The sequence below is a fragment of the Perkinsus marinus genome (genome assembly GCF_000006405.1).
Source record: "Perkinsus marinus ATCC 50983 genomic scaffold scf_1104296929362, whole genome shotgun sequence".
Taxonomy (NCBI): Eukaryota; Perkinsozoa; order Perkinsida; family Perkinsidae; genus Perkinsus; species Perkinsus marinus.
In genome coordinates, this window is record NW_003216476.1 from 1 (window position 1) to 22,823 (window position 22,823).

At 46.8% G+C, this 22,823-nt stretch overlaps 9 protein-coding genes and 2 non-coding genes across 11 annotated transcripts; 2 read left to right on the forward strand and 9 right to left on the reverse strand.

The window, feature by feature from the left end:
* Positions 1-324: 324 nt before the first annotated feature.
* Positions 325-396, forward strand: Pmar_PMAR015820. The gene has a single exon. It is a non-coding gene; the product is annotated as a tRNA-Pro (tRNA).
* Positions 397-479: 83 nt separating this feature from the next.
* On the forward strand, positions 480-551 carry Pmar_PMAR015821. Its single transcript has one exon. It is a non-coding gene; the product is annotated as a tRNA-Pro (tRNA).
* Positions 552-1,881: 1,330 nt separating this feature from the next.
* Pmar_PMAR015822 (hypothetical protein) lies at positions 1,882-2,216 on the reverse strand (the record flags this gene model as incomplete). The annotated part of the gene is made up of 2 exons (XM_002787420.1): positions 1,882-2,001; positions 2,050-2,216. Coding segments are annotated over 2 exons (287 nt in total), but the record flags the coding sequence as incomplete, so codon positions are not given.
* A 1,920-nt stretch (positions 2,217-4,136) lies between these two features.
* Positions 4,137-6,236, reverse strand: Pmar_PMAR015823 (conserved hypothetical protein; the record flags this gene model as incomplete). The annotated part of the gene is made up of 1 exon (XM_002787421.1): positions 4,137-6,236. One exon carries the CDS (start codon positions 6,234-6,236, stop codon positions 4,137-4,139), a length of 2,100 nt encoding a protein of 699 aa, XP_002787467.1.
* A 136-nt stretch (positions 6,237-6,372) lies between these two features.
* Pmar_PMAR015824 (hypothetical protein) lies at positions 6,373-9,490 on the reverse strand. The gene is made up of 11 exons (XM_002787422.1): positions 9,369-9,490; positions 9,219-9,325; positions 8,926-9,171; positions 8,758-8,878; positions 8,585-8,666; positions 8,410-8,498; positions 8,236-8,362; positions 7,876-8,185; positions 7,692-7,815; positions 7,325-7,599; positions 6,373-7,279 (listed from the first exon to the last, which is right to left on the reverse strand). Exons 1-11 carry the CDS (start codon positions 9,478-9,480, stop codon positions 7,076-7,078), a joined length of 1,797 nt encoding a protein of 598 aa, XP_002787468.1. The 5' UTR covers positions 9,481-9,490; the 3' UTR covers positions 6,373-7,075.
* A 1,174-nt stretch (positions 9,491-10,664) lies between these two features.
* Positions 10,665-11,222, reverse strand: Pmar_PMAR015825 (hypothetical protein; the record flags this gene model as incomplete). The annotated part of the gene is made up of 3 exons (XM_002787423.1): positions 10,665-10,861; positions 10,924-11,090; positions 11,140-11,222. 3 exons carry the CDS (start codon positions 11,220-11,222, stop codon positions 10,665-10,667), a joined length of 447 nt encoding a protein of 148 aa, XP_002787469.1.
* Positions 11,223-11,463: 241 nt separating this feature from the next.
* On the reverse strand, positions 11,464-12,335 carry Pmar_PMAR015826 (rhomboid protease 3, putative; the record flags this gene model as incomplete). The annotated part of the gene is made up of 7 exons (XM_002787424.1): positions 11,464-11,568; positions 11,618-11,665; positions 11,709-11,804; positions 11,847-11,992; positions 12,036-12,103; positions 12,154-12,180; positions 12,313-12,335. 7 exons carry the CDS (start codon positions 12,333-12,335, stop codon positions 11,464-11,466), a joined length of 513 nt encoding a protein of 170 aa, XP_002787470.1.
* Positions 12,336-13,167: 832 nt separating this feature from the next.
* Positions 13,168-16,012, reverse strand: Pmar_PMAR015827 (conserved hypothetical protein; the record flags this gene model as incomplete). Its single annotated transcript, XM_002787425.1, has 19 exons — positions 13,168-13,269; positions 13,320-13,456; positions 13,503-13,630; positions 13,684-13,784; positions 13,838-13,894; positions 13,944-14,060; positions 14,110-14,220; positions 14,271-14,363; positions 14,407-14,517; positions 14,569-14,757; positions 14,804-14,898; positions 14,946-15,022; positions 15,066-15,121; positions 15,189-15,271; positions 15,337-15,416; positions 15,471-15,532; positions 15,585-15,694; positions 15,717-15,824; positions 15,868-16,012. The coding sequence occupies 19 exons, from the start codon at positions 16,010-16,012 to the stop codon at positions 13,168-13,170; spliced, it is 1,962 nt and encodes a 653-aa protein (XP_002787471.1).
* Positions 16,013-16,158: 146 nt separating this feature from the next.
* On the reverse strand, positions 16,159-19,172 carry Pmar_PMAR015828 (importin alpha, putative). The gene is made up of 15 exons (XM_002787426.1): positions 19,094-19,172; positions 18,839-18,980; positions 18,648-18,790; positions 18,519-18,602; positions 18,392-18,449; positions 18,050-18,342; positions 17,846-17,996; positions 17,692-17,795; positions 17,555-17,638; positions 17,446-17,510; positions 17,250-17,400; positions 17,159-17,205; positions 17,025-17,109; positions 16,872-16,974; positions 16,159-16,818 (listed from the first exon to the last, which is right to left on the reverse strand). The coding sequence occupies exons 1-15, from the start codon at positions 19,142-19,144 to the stop codon at positions 16,751-16,753; spliced, it is 1,629 nt and encodes a 542-aa protein (XP_002787472.1). The 5' UTR covers positions 19,145-19,172; the 3' UTR covers positions 16,159-16,750.
* Positions 19,173-19,306: 134 nt separating this feature from the next.
* On the reverse strand, positions 19,307-21,140 carry Pmar_PMAR015829 (hypothetical protein). Its single transcript, XM_002787427.1, has 10 exons — positions 20,966-21,140; positions 20,853-20,921; positions 20,732-20,805; positions 20,590-20,684; positions 20,497-20,546; positions 20,316-20,409; positions 20,126-20,227; positions 19,884-19,988; positions 19,731-19,840; positions 19,307-19,650 (listed from the first exon to the last, which is right to left on the reverse strand). The coding sequence occupies exons 1-10, from the start codon at positions 21,108-21,110 to the stop codon at positions 19,448-19,450; spliced, it is 1,047 nt and encodes a 348-aa protein (XP_002787473.1). The 5' UTR covers positions 21,111-21,140; the 3' UTR covers positions 19,307-19,447.
* Positions 21,141-21,493: 353 nt separating this feature from the next.
* Pmar_PMAR015830 (hypothetical protein) lies at positions 21,494-21,983 on the reverse strand (the record flags this gene model as incomplete). The annotated part of the gene is made up of 3 exons (XM_002787428.1): positions 21,494-21,618; positions 21,773-21,868; positions 21,965-21,983. The coding sequence occupies 3 exons, from the start codon at positions 21,981-21,983 to the stop codon at positions 21,494-21,496; spliced, it is 240 nt and encodes a 79-aa protein (XP_002787474.1).
* Between the last annotated feature and the right edge of the window lie 840 nt (positions 21,984-22,823).

The window sequence follows — 22,823 nt, forward strand, 5'->3', positions numbered from 1 at the left end:
TCGCCTGAGATACACTCCATGGATGACTCGTCTAGCCGTGATAATTTATCACTGATAAATAAAACAGCTGACTTGAGGATGTTACTGCGTTTCTTTCTCGCATAGTATGAATGGCTTTTGCCGAGTTCTGGAGTAACATGAAAGTCTGCGAGAATATGGGGAACGCCTCTGGGACACAGGCTCATATAGAATTGATAGGCAGATGAATGAAACGAACCCACTGAAGTAATCCAACATCACACATTCAGAGAGCTGCCCTGAGAGAGAGCGTGATAGAGATGTCTTCCAATCCTAGTGAACAATCAACTTAACTAATCATTGTTCGGTTGTGTGGTCTAGTGGTATGATTCTCGCTTAGGGTGCGAGAGGTCCCGAGTTCAATTCTCGGCACAGCCCTCATATTTCGGAAGTAATATCCTAACGATTCGTTTCGAGCGTGCTAGCTAGCAAGGAAACGGATAATTGACAAATTTAAAGTTGGCTGTGTGGTCTAGTGGTATGATTCTCGCTTTGGGTGCGAGAGGTCCCGAGTTCGATTCTCGGCCCAGCCCTTGTACACACGCGCGAACGCTATGTTTTGACCAGTGGGTAGTGTGGTCGCCTAAACCCTTACTCCAGAGCCCATGTGCTTCGCCCCGCACCCCCCGAACAAAGTTCCAGTTATAGCAGCCTGAGGTGATCTGTTGTTGTTTGTCTCATCGCACTCGACATGGTCCCAACTGTTGCGTCCAACGTTGTCAAGGGGGTGGGGGGGGGGACGCGGTGTCATTATCAACTGGTCCGTCATGCCTCTGTAAGGGCGCTCCCGGATATGTACAAGTACACGAGGTGAGAAAAAGCGCAAAAAACTTTTTACACTTCTCGATTTGTGCGTGTCATCCTTGCGCAGGGGCCATGCTAATCTTCTCTGTATCGTACCTCATCTAACGAGACTTGAATCAAGATTCTTGATACAACTTTGGAACATCTGAGTGCGGTAACAGTTATACCTACCAGACGTTACAAGCTAATCTAGCGAGCTCCTCCGTTACACTACCTGATGTTGTCGTAGATCATATTCATACCGGATCATTACTTGCTGCGTATCTCGTGCTCCGTCGGAGCATAGATTCAATGTAAATGAGCTACATATCATAGTGCTCCCTCGCATTGGGAGGTCTATGGTTAATAGAACACATCCCTCTCCAAGTGTGGTTTCAGATCATTGCTCAAGCAAAAAGTAACACTCTTAAATTGAGCGATGATCCGAAAATCGTTGAGCAGAATTTCAACACCATCCCTTGCAGTAAAGAGAACGACTGATAATAATACAACATCATGCAGGAGCAGTAGTGTAGCGCACAATAGATGACAAAGGCTGTAGAGGCTCCATGCAGATCACAGAAAATGTTCAAAGGTTTTAATATCCTTGCATGACATTTGCTGAGTGTACTTACCCGTACATGGCCATGGAACTCTGCTCGAGCGTCCAGTTTGGATCCTTGTTGTGTCATCGGCAAGAAGCCACCTCATTATACCATGCGCTACGCTTGTTGTTGACGTAACAAGAGTCGTAGTTATCGAGGCAGATGAGCTCCCCAGTGAGGAGAAAATCGACGCATGTGCTACCTGAAGAATATATCTGAAGTGCAAAGCAATGTAACCACTCTATTGGAACGACAACGCCCTCATGATTTGACTATATGTAAACTAGGGCAACTAGGTTGGACCTACTACCCTTGATCCTACTTGTCTGTTTAGGTAGCCACCGTGCATCCACGGATGTTCATGGATCAAGTGCGGAGGCATCATAGGCAGGGGAGCAATTCTGAAGTGCCGCAGCAACTGATCGTTTGCCAGCGTAGTAGGAATCCATATGTACACTCGAGCATATATTATTACTTATCGGTCCACGAGAGAGGATAGTTGAGATAAGGATAACTCGGGTATTTAGCAATTGTAGCAGGTGGCATCGGTGTTACTACTGGCGGAACAGTGGATACAGGAGACCCGAATACGTACCTGACTTGAACATCGTTAGTAGATCGCTGAGTGGACACGATAAGTGACTTTTCCAGATTGGCTTGTGCTTGCATCGCCTCAGCACTAGCTAGATTAGTGTTCTGAGCCATGGCTACTGCATTGGCTGCTGCCTGCTTAGCCGCAGCAGCCGCTGCTTTGGCTGCCGCCAATGCCTTCAATCCAGATGCACCCGCGATCGTTAGTTCCACTGCCATGCACTGTTGAGTATATCTCAAAGAAAAGTGCCACAACAAGTTCGAAGTATGACCATTGACTCTTTGTAGTAAAGCAACTCGACAACGCTCCTATTGGAAGGAGATCGCAACTATCAACTTCGACCATTGACTCTTCGTGGTAAAGCAACTCGACAACGCTCCTATTGGAAGGAGATCGCAACTATCAACTTCGACAAATTGAGTGATTATACAGAGAAGCTGGGAAGATGACGCGCTTAGTCCATCACAAGTTGACCTGTACGCTCAGCATCACGAACTTGGAGGATACAATTGCATGAAATGTACAGGTTTCTTCACCGTGTCATACTCTATAGAGCAATGAGAGATAGTTTACCTGCGACCAATGTGATGACTCACAGTAGAGGGTGGGATATCAAGCCAACAGCGTACCCATATAAAAGGGATGTTTGGTGCTCCGTTGACAGCTCTATACGCCCTGCAACAACCTCCGACCAGAGTTAACGCCGAGAGTGATTTCCTACTTGACAGACTATCACTGCCAGCTAGTGGTAGAAAACATCAGCTTAGCTTGTCATAGGGCAGACGACTGATTCAGCTAATTCTTGATCGAGTATCATTCGGCTCACTTGAATGATAGCCCACCTTCTATCGGGAGTAGGCCTAATGAAGCTATTGCAGTGCGATAGCAGTGCGGTGGTAATAGTGCAACCTCGATACGTCAGTTAGCTAATCAGATACAAAGATCGACTGCTTGACCATAAAGCCGTTTTCACTATTGTGCACTAATCATCTTTAGTAACATCAAACTAACGTAACACCTTCATATCGTAAAACACCGTATTGGAGCAGTAAGTGGTGAGACGCGAATAGTTCTTCGCCTCTTCTTGCCACTCATAGCCGAACTCTTCCATAGTATATAAAACACTGAAGATTGCTGTCCAATCATAGATAACCATCAGGATATCTCCATCTTTGCAGTAGCCTAGTCGACCGGCACTGGGCCATCGGCATACCGAGTCGCTGCCTGAATAACGCCACACTATCTCGCCCGTATGGGAAATAATTGAGGTGGATTTAGGTCGAGAACTTAGCCGAGTGCAGAGGTGGTGTATGAATTATAGACCCTGTTATTACCTGCACTTATTTTCGATAGTGCAAAGCCAAATTAACATCTCCTTATTCGATCCAACCCGCGGCCGTGCCTTCCGTATCTCATCCTCAATCATCCCACCAACGACTGGATGTTCACAACGATCGATGAACCCCTCGAAAAAGTCTTTATACACTTTTTGCTGGGACGTGGATAACCGCTCAGGTGCATAGGCCGCTGTAGTATACAACTAAGGAGTGAAGCCTGGACGCGAGATGGAGCACAGGTCACTACCATCATCCACTGAGCATTGCATATATTTGTTGTATCATTCGTATTCTCGCAGAAGTGTATATCTTCACCCCCATTGTTTTCCCGAACCAGCATTTCAACCGCAGGACTCTCTCCGGGGTCACTAACTCCTACGGAGAGTCGCAATTAGTACATTACCTAATGTCCAAGTTATCTCATCTTCAGCACTACCTCCCTCTACTCGAGTCTGCTCGATCGTTGGCTGCTCTAGCGATGGTGATGATGGAATAGGAGCTCGCGAGTCTGGATGGCTAGAGACTGACCCCATACTAATAAAGGGGAATACTGAATGGAGGCGCGCAAGCCAACAATTGGTTGCTCTCGCAACCGAGTGAGTCCTTGTGAACGCAGTCAACAGTGAGTTTAATAGCCGCTAATGAATGATACCGCACAAACCTGTAATGACGACGTGACCATCCCAGACGAGTGTAATTAACCACTAAAGATGAAGATATTCATATCAAGTATAACGAGGAACACTAACACGCCAATGAAACTATCTGCATAAGACTTGTCTCCACCATCATCATGACCCCCTAATGATGATGGCCATTACCGTGTATAGAAGTACAGGTGTTGAGTAGGCTCAACATGGCATCTAAAGGAACGTGTCCAGCAGCAGAACTCGCTGATTCTAATCGACCACTCGGCACTAGTTCATATATTTTATCCAGTGTTTGAGTCACACTTCCTGCTTCCAAGAAATGCCTCAAACGCTGCCCTGCCATAGGATCTCCATCTGCGAAGCCTCCACGTGACCATACATCAGCAGCTACGGCCTTGCATAGCAGATAGCAGTAGTAGTTACCACCATAGTGTACTAGATGAGAGAACTGTGCTTGTCCAGGAGGGCTCAAGAGCTCAATCAAGCGTTCATTGCTCATCGCATGTGAGTGAGGAAGGAAGTGTGCAAGGTCTTCAGGAACACTACCATGGGCATAAAAGACCTGATCAACTAGAGCATATATGAGCTGCTGGGCTGCCTCTATATGCCCAAATGCCATACGGAAGTTGCCATAATCCTCCACAGCCTTAGATGATAAATTAGGTAAGAGCAAAGAGCTGAGCGTGTTGGGATCCAGCGCGAAGTATTCGAATAAATGGCTGGGGAACTCCACATAATCAATACAGCCCCTCGAGCCACTGAAATGCTGTAATGTGGTTTGGGATAGGATAGAATGAGCAGCATGGCCGAATTCATGCATATAGGTAGTCGCTGCTCCCTGCCCTAGAGCACCTTGAATCTCGGGTAGAGACAATACCATTGCAGTACGAGGAAGCTGCCTGCTACCATCCGGCAATACACAGCTACCCGCAATAGTAAATTGGGCTGACTGAACTTTCTTCCACGCTCTCTCACACGGATCTAGGTACAATATACCATAAGGATCAGATGTAGCCGCATCATGAAACTCAAACCTTCTAACATCATTATCACTCCATGTCTCTCCCTTAATATTGTTCTCCTTCATATCCACACCCAAGACCGTTGAAGATACCCTTTGGGATCCCTCGATCAAAGCGTTGATGGATAGATTAACACCAAGCTCTTGTAATGACGATGGCTGATTCATCTGCTTCCACATTGACACATAGAAATCAATATCCCATGGCTGCAGAGTAGCATTAGGGTCGTTAGTATGATCCCTTTTGGTGGACTCGAGTACGCTGAGCTCCCGGGCCAAACCAGGAAGTAGGGCCGTCCACAATTCCGATAAAAAATCCTTCACAGCGTCGCTACCCGAGAGGACCGACTCTCTCATCACATACTCATTCCATGTATTATATCCCCTTATTCTTGCCAGCTGCTGTCTTATACTCACTAAATCCTTCAATGCAGCTTCCTTCTTAGGCTCTCCTCTATGATTCATCTTCCACACTTTCTGCCTTACTGTAGGATCTTCGCAAGCCTTCAACAAGTATCCAATAGCAGCATGGTCTTTGGGGAGGAAGACCTCCGTAACGTCCTTATGAACAGTCCTCTTTGGTAGTAACCTGAGGATACTCATCCACTGTTGAGGTACATTCAACCATTGGCCATCATCTGACGGATCGTCATTATCCCCTTGACTAACAATCTCGAAGCTCTTCACAGCATCCTCTTCTTGTAGTGCTATCAGTTCCTTCTTCCGTTGCTCATCAAGATGGACCCCTTCATTCTCCATAGCCTCCCGCATGGCCTTGATGACATCCTGTTCTTCCCTACTACACCCGCCATCCTCAGCAACTGCTCTTTTGGCTGCAGGTACACATTTATCATATAGGGTACTATCGACATTTGCCTCACTCATATACTGTGCTATGATATTCACAGCTTCACTGGCCTCATTGACCCAATGATCATCGGAATGAACATTACGTGTTAACTCAGCGGCATCAGCAATTCTACATAACGAATTGGATACTCCATCTATCATATTGACTACTTTATGCGGAGAGTCGTCTATATTCCATGCCCCTAGAGTAGCTCTAGCATCTGCCACAGCCGTCGTAGCAAGGCGAGGGAAATCCTTAGGTTTCCTTAACCCAGGTACGCCGAGGTAGTCCACTGCAGTAGAAAGAGTCGCTTTAGGCCATGCAAGCCTCCGCCATAGAGATGCTGCTGCCGTCTTGGGTATATCTCGACGTAGCATCATGATAACAAACGCCGAGTTGGGAGGAAAACTTCAATACGAACGGACTGTCCCATATGAGGCGACAGCGGAAGAGGGCCACGACAAACACCACTTGATTAAGATAACCTACTCGAATGAATGCAACATACACTGTAATACGATAGAGACTGTGAATGCTTCAAGTTCGAACCGGTGTGTCCTTGATGGACTGAAATGAGGTTGAGAAAGTCTGCCGTCAATATAGCACCCGGATCAGCATCAAGTGAGAGAAGCAATAGGAGACGAAACAAGGGCACAACATCATTCGAAGTCACTCATCATCATCTGATTGGTATCAAGCGAAGATAGATATTACATGAACCGAGCATAGTGCGGATGCTGGTAATCATTTCGAGAATAGAGAAGTGTGTTATACGGCTGTCTAGCAGTTGATTGTATTGCCAGACGTGAAATAAGATAATGTAGCAAGTACGTCTTGCTGATCGATCATGATGGCTCGGCAATAGAAGCATTCAAGAGTGGGGATAAATGCTTCATCACGGTCCATCAACCTGATTAAGCAATACATGAGGTACACTGACTACAGCCTTGACGGCTCGACCATTAGTTAGCGATTCAACAATTCGTTGGATGATGATTAACCGTCTCAGCGGCTACGACAGAAAACGACGACAGCAACAAAATTTAGACATTCTACATAGGGATATTTCACCGAATTGTTGCACTCATCCGTTGTACACATACCAGCATGACTGGGAGAACTACAAATACTGTAAATTTTACAGAAATGATACTATGTAGAGCATACTATAAATGCTGGTCCACTGTCAGAAAATGATATCTCTATCATGAGATTAGTATTAAAGTTCAACCCTTGATGTGCCAATTCGGGTTGGTTCATCCATCCGCGCTGATGACTGTGAAGTAGTAACAGCCTTAGTGGGGATGTAGACAGACAAGGTGTGCATGACACTCGAAGAGCAAGAAGGACATAGCATATGTCGCATGATAACCCTCTCTGCACATTTGGCGCAAACAGTACCATGACCGCAGGGGTAGAAAACCTAAGATGAGCAATAAAGGAGCACACTCGTAACATGCATGCTAACCTTTCGATTATCTGGATCGGCCGCCATCTGTACCCCGGTATGACACATTTCACAAGGGAACAGTTGCTTCATTCTGTTGGCTAGCGATGATGTCGATGACGATGGTGCCCCGGCTGGTACTGCCTTGGTAAGAGAGTCAGCAGGATACCCCGAGCCGAGACCAGTATCCTCCTCCACAGGAGAGGACACAAATTCTTGCAATTTCCTGGGCGGCAAATAGGCATCCGTATTAGAAATATTCTCATCGTTGATATTGGGAGGTGAAAAACCAGAACCTGACGTTACGGAGGGGATATAATAGGACGTAGCGAGTTCTGAAGATGAGAGTACACAAACAGACGAGTGTTGGTACCATGACGGTTCTTACCAAGGTCAACCAACTGTCGACTAGCATGGTCTGGACTCGACGATGAGCATTGGCTACGATTAGCATATAGAGGGTAATCATCCATTGGAGAGGCCCGAGGAAGAGGAATTATTGAAGGACCATCCTGAATGAAATATATAGAGGGAATAGTTAAGAGAAGGATTGGACACAAAAGGACTCATACCTGCTGAGCCATCTTTCTGGTCTCCCTACTGCGCACTGGTGATACTAATGCGTTGACCAACTGCATGTCACCATCATCCATACAATAGTTATTGCACCCAACCAGCCGTCTGGTTGGAATAGCAGTAGTTGGTCGATTGGAGACGTGAGTTTCCAATGGGATGGGAATCAATCCCCCATCGTTGTTGATATTCAACGGTATCTGCTCGCTTTGAGTATGACGATAGTCCCCTCTTTTAGGCGAAGATTCTCGTGAGGTAACCGGAGTATTAGAATTGGTTATGCAAAGCTCGTGTTCTCCATGGGCAAACCTAATGTCCAGATGGTCCACACCCAGTAGATGGCAGTGACCACTACTCACCGGCATCTCGAGCCGTACTGACAGTGACCTTGCTTCCACCAATTGCAGACAACACTTTTATAGACACCTTCAGTGGCTCGAAGCTCCTTCGGTCCATGTGCATATTTGCAATCGTCACCTAGTGTGCCTGAGAGAACGCCATAATCACAGCCTCTAGCGAGAAGACACGATTACATTTCCCTTGAGCATACAATCGACAGAGGGTCGTCTTCCTCAAATTCGGTGGTTCCCTCAACTCATCCGCGTTATGAGCGAAATAACACCTGATGAAGGATCACCTGTTGGTAGTAGACAACCAGTGTCACGAGGCTAAGTCTTAGAGGCAGCCCATCCCGGCCCAGGCACCAACTTCTTGCCGTATCTGCATTTTCCTTCCAAATATAGTTTACATACTCGAGTCTTCAATAGCTGCTTGCTTACATCAATTTTGGCTGAGCAGTGAAAGGGTAAGCAACGTACAAAACATCTAGGCTGATGATTCATGCATATGTCTCACGACATCACGCTAACCCTATGTATTACTCCCTTCATTTGAATCTCCTACTGTCAGTCTATGCCTTAAAAGTTGCTGCTGTTTCCTATTACGACGGCCAGACGATCCGTGTATAGGGGATACTGGTGCCGATGCTGCAACTAACCGGGGCTAAGACAATAGTATGCGAGTAGAAGCCGCGCCAACGGTTTTCTTACTCGGATATCAGATCCCAATATAGAATCATCACGACTCCCCAATTGAAGATTAAGGGGGATATCAAAAAGCACAGGTTCGTTATTGTGTTCACTTATCCCCGGTATGACACTTTCGTCGTCCTTCGAAAAGTGCGTAGCGAGATTGTCATCCACCATTGGTGAGATTGATACCTTGGGGAATGAGTCCAACTCGGCGGATGGAGGAGCACATCGATTGACTGGTGAGCTCGGAGCAGATATCGATACCTTACAGACATCACCACATGAGGATATGCATGGATACTATCCATTACCAATGCACTAGCTAACGCATCTCCGAATGCCTTATAGTCATCCGCGGTCCAAAAGTCCGTCGAACTAGAGCGCACTGGAGCCGACGTCGTGGGAGTATCAAAAGCTCCTGAGCAGAACGCTCACTGTTGCTATTGTATATCTAATACTACCAGGGCGCTTGCTTCCCCCAAGGCGACCAAATTGAGGCGATTGGCCAATTCCATGACGGTCATCCATCCCAAGCGGTGAGCGAGCGGGACTCCTCGATGGGGTCCCTGGCATATGAGTCACGGAAACTTATACTGACGACGAAGGCTCACAGAGTCTCATCGAGGGAGGGAAGGCTCGCTACAGCAATACAAACCCTAGTCACCCTCTAGTGCCAACTTCAAGTTTATTGATGAGACACGTGTGTAATGTATACACCCGCTCACTACAACTCAGCTCTCCCATTAGCCTCTACTCAACACAAAGCGATGTTCTGGTCCAGAACTATCAACAACCTATTAACAACTCAGCACAATTTACATGATGGAATAAAACAAGGGCAGCTCCAAATTTTACATGCAATTTGCACGACACATGCACCATGATCCACAACATATCAGGCCGCATAGTGATGGTGATCGTAGACATTATCCTCTTCGATAAATGGCAATCTCTATTCACATTCATATAGGACTCCTCGTCCTCACTAGCATTGTAATATCATCGGCGAGCAGTAGTCTACCACCAACGCCTGTGACATTGGATGATGATGACTATCCTTACCAATGCGTGTAAGTATCGTACTATGTGAACTTCCTACATAGACACAACCTTTCAGTTGTCATTGCCCAGAGAGGCGTAAAGTTAAAGAAGACAATGTAAGTGGCGGTGATGGCTCTACCCATCATGCGGTATTCCTCGTTGTTGTTAGCCTAGGGAGACAGTTTGGGAGGTAGATCCAATCGGCGGATGTGAATATGATACTGGCATTACCCCATGCTACTGTATGACCAATACCGTAGCGAGTGATGCAAACATATTGTATACGGTGGAATCAACATTAACAAGGTTATTAACAAGAGGAAGCGGTAAAAGTTCGATCTGGTGATGTACATTGATGATTATAGCATGTCCATGCAAATAGTGCTGATATTGTTGCTCTGATGTTAACGTATCGTCAATCCCTGCGGTGGTCAGAAATCTCTTAGGGATACTAATGAGGGCAGCTGGCTTGGCGTAGACATAACTCTTTCTTTTTGTTATGGCCATTACCAACCCCATCATCGAACGGAATTCGATATCGCCAACACTATTTCATCATACTGATACCATCACAATGTCTTGGAGCTATCGAACGATAGCTAGCTGTAACCACGATCTCTCGAGGACCATCGACGACCCGGGAGGAATACACAGGTGGATAAAAACCCAGACAAAGATCTGCGATAAGAAACTGTGATCACAGCGAGAACTACAGTCTATGCAGTCTTAGCATCTTTCGTCTTCTTCCTCGAAGAAGCCTTCCCTATCTCCCTCTTTGATGATGCCGCACCCTCTGTGGTGGCTGACTTGGAGTCTGCTATTTGGAGTGTTCGTCGATAAATGGCATTGCAGTAAAGGCTGGCCAAGAATAGCCCGATGGAAACGGAGAGATCCACCGCGAATGCGTTCAAACCTGAAAGTAGGATAACCCAGAGGTAGTAAGTATGGCAGTAGGAGAAAGCACGGGGATACTACTAATCTCCACAGCTTCATTGAAGAGATACTGGTAGACAATGAATGCTGAGTTGAGTGCATGGAATATGGTCATCACCAAGGTGCTCTCTCGTTTAACGATGTCGGAAGGACTCAGTGCACCTCTAGCGATGACAAAGGCTATAATCAGCCAACTTAACCCGAGCGACCTAACAGCAGATCTCTATCTATTGGGAAACATGATGGACGTATTACTACCCATTGAGGTCCATCTCCTCTGCCTTCGACCTGGATATGATGGTCACTGCCATGTAGACGAAGAGTACAGCCTCCAACAACATCGTGTTGAGGCAGAAGAAGTAAGCCCATGCCCCAGGTGCCTGTGCATCTCTTTTACTTGTGAATAGACTAGACATTTATGTACCCAACGAAGACAACTAACGATGGTCTCATGGGCACTACTAGAAGTATCGTCCGCCTAACACCTGCCATCCACACATAAAGAAACATCACAAAAAGACTAAAGGGATGTTGGGCATGAAGAGCACCCACTACGAACATTGTCCATCAGATACACCATCATCATCTGTTATACAGCTTTGCACAGTAATCATCCTCAGCAGACCCATGAGCAGCGCGACCCGCTAGGATAATAGCCGCTAGACAGATAATAATGACGGCTGTCAACTGAAACGTAGCATAATAGCCACGAAGGCGCAAGGCAGGTCTCACATACCGCGAACCCTCCGACAAATCGAGTAATTCTCAGCCTATGATCATCAACCTATAATAGACACTGAATGCGTGGCTCGCGTGGATATGAGTACCGTATTAGAACGTAGAACTATGAGAGGCATGATAGACAGACCTCCGATCAATCCACCAAGATGACCAAGATGATCCACTGCACCATGCAGGAGCATCTATACTCAACTTGGACTACACATACAACTCAAAACTACTACCTCCCACATCATCAAACCAATCGCCATCGCTTTCAACTGTTGCATGGCTCTAACCTTGAGCTCCTCATCAAAATGTGGCCACATTATCCAAGACACAGCTAAATCCGCTCCTATGAGGCCATAGCAAGCAGTACTAGCTCCAACACCTGACGGCATACAGATCAGAAATGTTTATCACTTCCACAATACCCGAGACCCGACCAGCCGAGGAGAGAAGGTTGCCACAAATACCCGATCCCAAGAAGAGCACACTGAACCTAGAGTAACGCCGTCGGCATTGGTAGGAGTATGATGTAGCCATCATTACCTCAGAGTCCCTAGCTGTGCCTCTAACCTAACACCTGACGCTAGTTCAAATGATGCATTGAAGAGTAGATGAGGTATCGACAGATGCAGCAGTATAGGCATGAAGAAGCGGCGTGCCTATCCAACGACAGGCTTGTGGAAACGGAGAGGGGCCTGGTACCTCCCATAGGTAGGGTAAGCCATACAGAAGAAAGCATCGCTCCGCCTTGTAATCGCTGGCTCCTAGTCGCTGTAAGACAGGAGGGCCTCGGAATAAGGAGCCTATGTGATTGATAAGCGGTTATATTACTCGGAGTGATCCATCCTCGTGGTTCCAGTACCATACTGGCAATGATATAGAGCATCACTTGTATGGCAACGATAACAATAGTCAATGATTGAGGTCGTACACTGAGGCTCCCAAAATACGTCTGAGTCACCAAGTCGCCTAAGGAGCCATTCGACCTTTCCCTACCTCAAACCAGCCTCCCATTCCTTGTCGATTACCGACCACGGTACGGCGACTAGATGCTTGTTCTATATCGTCAACCACCTCCTCCTCCCTAAGGAAGATCAGCAGAGCCGATAAGAGCTCAAACTTGCCCCACGGGACCTTACTCTGTCGCGGCTACGGTTCCTTCATCCGCATTACTTCTCATTTGGATCCATCTACCTACACCACAGTTCTGTGCTACTGATGTTTCCATAAGCAACAGGCTCCGATCTAGCATGAACATTACACCATTTCACCGACCTCGATTCGAGCCGCCAACTCGAGCCTCTTCCTCTGCTGATGGTGTCCGATGGTAACTTACTTGAGAAGGCCGGCTTATAGACGATGGAGCAGTACCCATATAAAATAAAAAACCTCAATGATTGAAACTGTAGCAGTCGTGCTCTTTGGAGCCACCGATGACCCTTAAACCACATGATAGCACACAAGACTTCATACGTGCTGTAAAGTGTTACGTGTTAAACCTACAACCGGTGGTACTTACCAACAGTGGCAGAGTAATGATCATCATCAACAGCAACACTACACATCGACATTCTTGTCTCTGAATCGGGCCAGCATATCCCAGTAGTGTTCAGCATGGTATTCTCGTAGAGTACGACGAGCAAAGCTCTCACCCGGTGCCTGAGGGATATGAACATATCAGTTGTGGATGTAGTAGTATGTCTGCAGACCTGTATCAACTTCCATGATGGGAGTCCACTTCTCTCCATAGGGAAGAGCCTCTTCGGTACCACACCATGCCACATGCGCACACATCCATCAGAGTGACGAGCAGTAACACCCTCTGTATCGGAATCGTAGTCAGAGTCTACACCGAGATTCATAACATAATACACACCAGAGCTCGACATTACATTCCTCCTCCTCCTCGGCAGCAGCAGCAGCATCAATATCATCCTCACCCTCCTCTCCTGGCCTCCGACGATTACCCAATCGCTCATTCCAATTGATACGTCGCAGCATCAGCTTATCGTAGCGGCGCCTACTCGAAGATCAACATGCAATAGCAATAATGATGAACGACACCGTTATTACACAGCCTTCCTACTGCCTTCTACTATTATCACATTTCCAACCTCGGGACTCACTACCAAGCCCATACCGGATAAGTGTAATTGCTCAGCATTTTTAGAAACCTACACGTGCAATGATCACCATCACTGTGTTGGTACTGCTATTGAGATGCTACTTTAAACTGATGTCGTTTAGATGACAGATCCTTCACTTTATACACTGATACATGTACCTAATATGATGGCCTCCTCCACTACCACCAGGACCACACAGTAACATACTTGTGTTTCAGTTTCAGGAGCGTTAATCCACTTCCCTGCCTTCTTCAGCTTCTTCTCTTCAGGTGGTAGTTTACGTTCCTCATTCCTCTTCTCATGTGCCTCCCGTCTAGCAGTAACCTGTAAGTAACCAGTAGCAGTACCCCCATTGTCGAGACCTTATAAACACCTCAGCCCTAACACGTTTCTCCACAGCAGTTGGATCCTGGACAGCCTCATCACCCAATACCATCATGAGGTTCTTCATGCGGACCTTCGGTGGTGGTGGCGGTATGAGACCCTATGGAAAAGAGAAAATCCAATAACACTAGTTCCACTACCAGAAACTACCATCCTAATCTTATCCTGCATATTAGTAGCCTTCTCCTTCCTCCTTAATCTCCTCAACTTCTTACGTTCAGCCGGTGTTAATGAAGCCATACCCTGCTTACTACACTACAACAAGCTCACCATACAGACATGCTACCTCCTGCTTGTGTGGCTGAGCTGCAGAACGGGCCGGAGGAGGATGCTCAATATAGGATGATATGACCTTACTAGGGCCGCCAGCATCGATTACTATCTGATCCCACCACTCCTGGAAAGGAAACCATGCCCACTAATATCAACAGCAGATTCCTAAACTTACCACTGTCGGTGGGGCCTCTCTGGGATGAATCCTAACTGTGACACCCAAGGAGATCGCTGGTGTAGCAGCTGCTGGTACACCATCTGCTTTCACCTTCTCTTCCTTCTCAACGGCAGCAGCAGGTGGTGACTCTACACCCTCCTGCTTCTGCATCTCTATTTCCTTCTTTGTCCAAGTACCACTCTCGTTCTACATCATGAACCGAATACTAGTACACAACCAACCGGGAGCTTACAAAGTTAAACCCCATCCTAGGTTTCCTCACTGCACCAGCAACATGCACCGTTGGATCAAAAAAACGATCACGAGTGGCCCCAGAACGTGTCTTGCCTATAGGTAGAGTAACATGATGCCCAGCTGGAGGTAACTACCCTTACCCAGCTTCATCCCACTGGCCACTGTATCCTCAGTCTTGGACTTACTCCTACGCATCATGTCCAAGGCTGCACGATTCCTGAATGGGAAGTTCCAATTCACAAAGGCCTGCTGTTACTTACTGATTGATCTTCAGCGTTGATATCGCCACTGGGGGCCGTAGCTGGGACATGGGTACCTGGTAACTCATGATGAGTACCATACAATGAGAATAGTCAACCACATCGTGCAAAGAGGCTGCTCACCAATTTGCCATCTGCGTCGATCTCTCTACCATATTGGTCCAACCTCAAAGCAACTGGAGCCGATACCACACCACCAACAGGTCCTACCAATGACTAATGATCGACAGCCATCATGATCTCCTTGTGAGGAGTCCATTCCGAATAGTACCGCTACTGAAACCCTTCATCTGCATAGCCTCAGCCTGTGCTACTGCTCTAGCTGCTGCCTCTGCAGCGATACGACCGTGCCTAATATTGTAGTCGATTACAGAGCCATCACCGTTCATCACACCCAGCACATACCTCAGAGCATTCAACTGCTCACTCTGTAGCTGTAGTGCAGACTTCTGTTGCTGTGCCACAGCCTGATGAACTCTCAAATAAGACACCACAACCAATGTCCCCACTCCTCCCTACCTGTGCTCGTTCCTTAGCCAGTCTAGCAGCAGCAGCTGCTGCGGCAATCTGGGCAGCATCTAGTCTAATGGCAGGAGCCGTACCCCCTGTGAGCACAACCTCAAGAGTGTCTGTAAAGATAGAGCCCTATACCTGGTCCAACAACCATAGCCGAGGGGGCTGTATCAAATCGTGATTTGCGTGGAGCCTTCTTGGTGATACCACCCTCATCGCTAGCAGAATCATGATCCCCATCGCCAGCTGAACGTAAACATCATACCAATGCCCCATCCACCATAACTACCTGGTGCCGCGCCCCATCGAGATCTACGTTTCCGTTTCTCCTTAGTAGGCGGAGCAGCAACGTGATCCTTCCCACCCTTCCTATCCACCTCCTGCTCTACAACATTATCCACAGACGTCTTGGTCTTAGCTGTGCTCTCAGACATCGAATCACCAATATCTCTAAGTTGTCACAATAAATTAGCCTTTATTGTTCTAGACGAGTCCCCGATGCTCATTATTACTGCTCTGATATATAGAGTACTCGTAACGCAACATGAGAATACTACCCAACTGAAACGATCCATTCATCTCCTTGATGCCTTCTACTACTATTCTAGCAAATCCCTGGCTAAAGATTCTTTACCAAGCTCCCAGTGTGTGAAACTATGAGCCACGAGCAAAGCCATCACCATCAATGGGCAACGTCTTAGGATGCTTTCATACCCACTACACTGAGTTAACTAGAGTCAGGTGTAGCACAGACAGTAGTAGTAGTAGCAGCAAGACGATCAGGAGTAGTACAAATATAGCAAGTAAATTCCGGGTGAGACGACGACAACAACCACAATATTAATAACGAATATCATCACCACTATAATGGTGTTCTGGGGTGATTCCTTAACGATGATTGACTAAGCTTAGCAGTAGGAAGGAGCAGTGCAGCAGACAAAGAAAGGGGGCAACGAGAGGAATATATCATATACAATAGGGGGAAGCGGTGACAGTAGTACGGTCATATTTCGAATTCCAGAGCCTCCATTGGCATGATGATGAGCATTTCTATGTAGATACGTATATAGCAGATAAGTATAAGGGAGCAGTGATATAAACGCTCGTGGCCGTCGCACTCAAACGTGATGACAGCAACAGAAAAACTTCGACACCTTCGCCTCCTGTGTACCTCACTGGTTACCTCCAAACTGGAATCGACCAGATGAGGCAGATGTACCAGTAGAGCCAAAGTTAAAGCCTAATAAAGCAGGTTGATATAATAGAGGCTAAAAGCGTCGCAGCTGGTACTACCGCCAGTGGGAGGAGCAGTCGCCGAGTCACTGCCTGATGCTTCCATCTCTTCAACATCATCCTCTCCTTCCAATGGGAAATAGTTCTCAAGGATGCGTACAGCCTACAAGCATGGGGAGTATAGTAAACATCCACTAACAACAATAACCTCACCTTGAGATAAATCTCATCACTACTATCAGATTGAAGGTTCTCAATCTTCGTTAAACCATCGGCCTCCTCTACCAGTTGTAGATATCTACACAATGAGGATCCCATACTCCTATCCTGATCCATAGGTATCCTACGGGTTCTCAGTTAGACTCGGATTCGCCTCCATTGCTTGTAAGCCCACCTATCATCCAACTATACTCTCACCATAGTAGACTCTTTAGCTACCCTTAGTATATTCTCTAGAGCCTCCAAGCATACACCCACTATACGGGTATCATTGACATCGAGTAAAGCACAGAGAGGTTTGATGCATCCAGCTTGGACGAAATGATCCACCTGTTCTGGTGATCCCCCTGTTGTAGCATTCGACAATGCCCTGAAGAATAATTGGTAGTAATCCAGCAATGATCCCTAGTACTACCATGATGCCTCCTTCTTTATATCAAACTCAGCAGTAGCCATCAGCTCCACTATCTTACTCGCTATCTGAGCATACGTCATACTCCACCTCCTTAAGGCACGAGTATTACTCCAGCATTGATGATCTCCTGAATCTGCTCCCGGTTCCCAGCTGTTATATTGGATATAGTCCAGCAAGCCTCTTTACGGATATTCTGAAATACAACAACGTCATACAAAGGATAAGTTACCCTCCCCTGATGACTACCTTCTTGGGGCTATATAGAAGCTGACAGAGCTTCTCAGCAACACCACATTGTATGATAACCTGAGTCTGCCTATCATCTCCAGTAACAATGTTACCAACTGTTCCTGAGATACACCACCTTAGCCATTGAACAGGCTGGAACTGCAATTATTACGTAGAGCTGGTGTTTGGACGAGGCTACTGTCGTGATTTAGAAGCTCTACTAACCTACGGCATACACCGTGCTCAATGACGGCCTCGATACGCTCATTGGGACCATCGGAAATGTAAGACAGAGCCCAGCATGCATCCGTCAACACTTCAACCTTGAAGAATTATAACTACTACTACTACCTATCGTATGTGCTTCTAGACTCACATCATGACTATAGAGGAGGTTACTGAGGGTCGGTAAGGCGGGAACAATCATCTCAATGGGTGGTTGAGGCTTTCCACGACATAGATTAGACAAGGCCCAGGTAGCATTACGTAATAGAGAGAATTTATCATTCTCACGGAGTAGAGCCAAAAGTGGCTGTAACACTCCAGCTTGGAGGACTGTATCACGTAGAGGTGGTGAGTCGCCTGCTATGTTGCCAAGAGCCCATACCGCCTGCTCTTTAACATCCAAGCTAGGCGATGATAATAGTGCGATGAAAACAGGTATAGTACCTAACATCAAAATGCTGCCAACACAAGCATTCCTATGACGATCTATTACCAGCACCAACAACAGCCTCAGTTTGAACTCGAGTACCACTAGCTATATTAGTGAGTACCTGATAGTGATGTAAGTACTGCTGATATTCCTAGACTCGAATGTGAGGCAAACAGCGTGGAGGTACTACCCAAGCCGCTTCAAACTGCAAATCCGGACGGTTGATATCCTTGAGAAAGTCCACCATACGAGGAATGAGGCCCGCCTCGATAACCTGACGTAGTGCTCCTCATAGTGCGACATTATAGGCCTCTATTACATATTCGATGGGTGGATTCTTTTCGATAGATAGCAACTTCCTCACATACTGAGTAGCTTTGAACTGTACTACAGGATCAGGGGAGTTGCACCCAGCTACTGCCTCACTCAGTTCTTGGAGGTTGGGTACAGGCAATGTTCCACCTTATAATGCAGCCATTGATGATCGTCAATGTGAAACGGCCCTATTACCTCCACTAGAGCCTGCAGCAGCAGTACCGCCACCACCAATACTCATCCTTCTTCGTTGAGCCAACTGCTTCTCTTTCTCAGCCTTTCTAATCTGCACCGTCTCATCCTCTCTTCGACGTCGGGTATCGTCAGTATCACCAGTCTACAATTATTGCATCACAGGGCAGCAGAGCGGATCTAGCGTTACAGATTGTAACTTACAACTACTACTAGTAGTATGACCAAGTCCTACGAATCACAACCGATCGATCTTACTTTCTTATAGTTCTTCCGACGGGCCGCGAGACGATCTTCAAGATTCGACATAGCGCCAAATACAACAACTGCAACTGCTGTACAACGATGCGCAACGAGTCAGATACAATTGTGTATCGATCGCTCGGGCGAGCGCTTATTCCCCTCAGCTGACCCAGTAGGAAAATTGACTTAACCAAATTATTCAACGGATTGTAAAGGCGGATCAGCGAGCGATCATGAGGAGCCTGGACTCTACCAAGTCCACTATAGAAAAACCGGTATGCCTGGGGAAGATAATCAATACTTCTGAAATGATAATATAACAAACGAGCTAAGGTAGGACGTATCAGCGATGATCAGTTTGACCAGAATTTAAGCTTCCCGAGAACTAACTAGAGGGGCTCTCATAGAGTCCTGATCCATAGACCTATCCACACCAATATGTTTGTCACTGGAAGTCGATATATTCTCGGGCACCGATGTTACTGCCACTACTGGCAGTGGGAGGTGGTGCTCATCTCCGTTCGTGGAAAAGCCTCCCGCGACATCGGAGGTATTCCCTGCCACTGCTGTATCTGACAGAGGAAGAATATGATATGATAGATCACCATCACACCCTTGTGTGTCGAGAGTCGAGAGTGACACGAGGGCCTACCTCCTTGATGGCCGCTCTCGAGAGCAGACTCAATATCTTCAGCAGCATTGCTCATCTCTGTTTCTTCATCGTTAGCCGTAAAAGAGGTGGATCGTTCTATAGGTATGTATCTGACCGTTGTTATTAATCATACTCGAGGTATTACATCCTTACTCTCCTCCAAAGAGGGACATTGGCATGAACCAGTTACGCAGAAGGTTGGTCTCTACTTTGGCCAGAGTTCGAGTAGATGGTTGTAGTTTATCCACAAAGGCGAACCTGATGACACTTCATTGGTATATGCCATCCACGACTTCGCTCAACACTGTTCAAGTAACTTGCCTAAAACCCCTTAGCGGAATGAGATCTACGCTCCTCAACTGGTAGTACCACCGATACCGCCACATGGCACCTACCTGGGACTTGAATCGAGCAGAGCCAATAACGCTGCGGCGACGAGGTCAAGACGAACTCTCCAAGTTAATACCGATACGACCAGTATGAGGACACATGGGTACCTTATACGATATCGTCACCGCGCCATAATACATCATCGAGTCCACGAGTTAACGAGGAGCAGCAGAAATGTAGACGTAGGCATATTACCATTTGTTGGGTATAGAGTAACTACCGAGTTGCATAGGCTCACGATTAATGATGCATTCCTTGGTGATCATGAAGATGGCCAATGCGAAGAGTCCTGATGATGATGAGACTATGAAGGTAGCCATGGCTGTTTCAGTAGCATGTCAGGAATACTCGAGGGAGGATGACAACAGACACTCACCACTGAACGTCCTATTTTCCAGCCTAAGCCCCACCGAAAAACGAATCAACCTGTAAGAATCGAATATCGACATGAGCTGTGTTGTCGACATACCGGTCCAGCCCGACGAATGGTATGACGAGAAGGAATGGAAGCAGGATAGTGGTATAAACGGTGATCAAAAACCATAACAATAGACCTGTAGATCCCTGAATATGAATAGTATGGATTTTCAACCGATACAATAGCCTATCACCTTGGCCCTCTCAATAGATGGCAGTCTGGATAGAAGGTAGTAGCCCACAGGTAGACCCACTATCGTTGTAAATGCTGAGACAGTATCGTGAGCGAGTAAAACAGGGACATGAAGTACTCACCGTGCTGGGTGTAGAGGAATGGACAGGTCACGAGTACCCAAACCCGATGGGGACGCCATAAGATCCGCACTGAGGCAGATCAGTCATCGCTACTCACTACCGTTCGAGAGTACCGCTAAGTTCCACGAACTCGAACTGAGCGTGGGCTTGTGTGGTCTCCAGGAATAGTCCAAACATGAGAAGGGCGACATACACCAAGACGATTGCTCTGGTCATACCAGGAGCGGCTTCCCATGCTACTCCAAGGGCTTCTCCCATGATCAGGGCCGTGAGAAAATCAGTGATATAAAATCCTGGACAACGCATATCAGAGGAACCGTTTAGTAACCGAAGTGGTAGTAGGCAAATATGCATTTAAGAACGCAACAGAATGAACATTATAGGACTTCAAAACAGGAGAGGAAAAATAGCATGTTTTGCAAGACGAGGAATATCCCACATGTTACTTCAATCAATGCTTGCTACACTGAGTTGGGCTATCTCGCCAAGAGCTTTTGAAGAGCTTACCATCCCTAGCATACATGGTAGAGGGTGATGGCCCATCAGAGACCATCTACCGAGGAGGACGATCTACCCAATGTTTGGTTGCTATGAACGTGGCCAGAAGCCACAAACCTGCAACAACACGAGTACAACATCATTCAACGCAGACTCAGCCCGTAAGTATTGGTTCCAGCCGGAGTAAGGGTACCCATCACGCTGATGAATACACCGCTTATCGCCATCAAGCATTCTAATGTCACGACCAAATCACTGGGGTCAATGCCTAAGGAGATGTTGAAAACACCGCTAGAAATGAGGTAGACGATTGAGGATGATAATGGTGGCGAGCAGGGATAGGGGGAACCTCTGCGGCTATCCGAATTGATACTGTAAGGCATCCTTGGTGGAGGCAGTATCGTTCATACGACCCCTACTACCAGCGAGCACTTCCGGTGCACTCGTATGTCTCAACACATTACCCATCAGCCATGCTATGTTCATCCTCATCGGAGTATCGCAACCGCCCTGTTCACCTACAGAGCAACTCCTTCATAGGGCCGACACCCTCTACTCGCAATTAACGGTAGTGGAGGGGAAGATATCACCCACTGCTGAGACGTGAGACGTACAGGCGAAAGGGCACTGCATCAAATCTAAGCGAGATGCATAAAAACCAAAGAAGCGCGCGCCATTAATGGAAAGTAAAGGTTGATATCCAGGTGATGACCATAGCGCAAGTGAGAATCTAAACTGCAAATTCCAAAAAAACAAGAACTGCAGGTGAAAGCGGAGAAAGGGAAACCCGAAACCCCACCCGAAACCCGACGGGAAACCAGAAACCCGAACTGTTATCCAAGGCTAAGTCGAAATGCAAGTGAGAGCATGAGCTAAACTTCTTTAGAAAAGAGGCCTATTCTTTCGAAATGAGGATTTCCCCCAGGCGAAACACGCAGAATGACAAAATTACATGATGTGCTGCTAATAGCAGCCTGCTATTGTGCAGCGGAGCGAACGCGAGACTTCCCCATTATTCAACCTACTGGTCTGTGAGTATATCGTTTATTATGAAGGTCAACGAAGGGCCTTCTATATCCAGTTAATCCTCATCATTGCTAGTGGCGTTATTGGATTCGTCTACGGGTAATATCGTGTGATCTATATGCAATAGCATGGTACTGTAGGTACGCTGTACAACGGTTTCTCTACACGTTCTACATCCTATCGGCAGGAACGGCCCTGGCTACAGTGGTAATAATAATGGATCAAGCGTTACAGATTGCAACTTACACCTACTACTACTACTACTACTACTACTACTACTACTACTACTACTACTACTACTATGACCAAGTCCTACGAATCACAACCGATCGATCTTACTTTCTTATAGTTGTGCCGGCGGACCGCGAGACGATCTGCAAGATTCGACATAGCGCCAAATACAACAACTGCAACTGCTGTACAACGATGCGCAACGAGTCAGATACA

What these genes read in the sequence shown, in the direction of transcription:
- Pmar_PMAR015824 (XM_002787422.1), bottom strand. Translation starts at nt 9,480, where the DNA reads ATGCCAGGGACCCCATCGAGGAGTCCCGCTCGCTCACCGCTTGGGATG. An exon ending in ATGCGTTAGCTAGTGCATTG is followed by an intron (nt 9,172 to 9,218) that starts GTAATGGATAGT and finishes GATGTCTGTAAG; the next exon opens with GTATCGATATCTGCTCCGAG. An exon ending in AGGAGATTCAAATGAAGGGA is followed by an intron (nt 8,667 to 8,757) that starts GTAATACATAGG and finishes TTCACTGCTCAG; the next exon opens with CCAAAATTGATGTAAGCAAG.
- Pmar_PMAR015828 (XM_002787426.1), bottom strand. Translation starts at nt 19,144, where the DNA reads ATGTCGAATCTTGAAGATCGTCTCGCGGCCCGTCGGAAGAACTATAAG. An exon ending in ATAAAGAAGGAGGCATCATG is followed by an intron (nt 17,401 to 17,445) that starts GTAGTACTAGGG and finishes ATTATTCTTCAG; the next exon opens with GGCATTGTCGAATGCTACAA. An exon ending in CCGAGTCTAACTGAGAACCC is followed by an intron (nt 17,110 to 17,158) that starts GTAGGATACCTA and finishes CTCATTGTGTAG; the next exon opens with ATATCTACAACTGGTAGAGG.
- Pmar_PMAR015829 (XM_002787427.1), bottom strand. Translation starts at nt 21,110, where the DNA reads ATGGGAGAAGCCCTTGGAGTAGCATGGGAAGCCGCTCCTGGTATGACC. An exon ending in CGAGTTCGTGGAACTTAGCG is followed by an intron (nt 20,922 to 20,965) that starts GTACTCTCGAAC and finishes GATCTGCCTCAG; the next exon opens with TGCGGATCTTATGGCGTCCC. An exon ending in TACTCTATACCCAACAAATG is followed by an intron (nt 20,228 to 20,315) that starts GTAATATGCCTA and finishes ATATCGTATAAG; the next exon opens with GTACCCATGTGTCCTCATAC.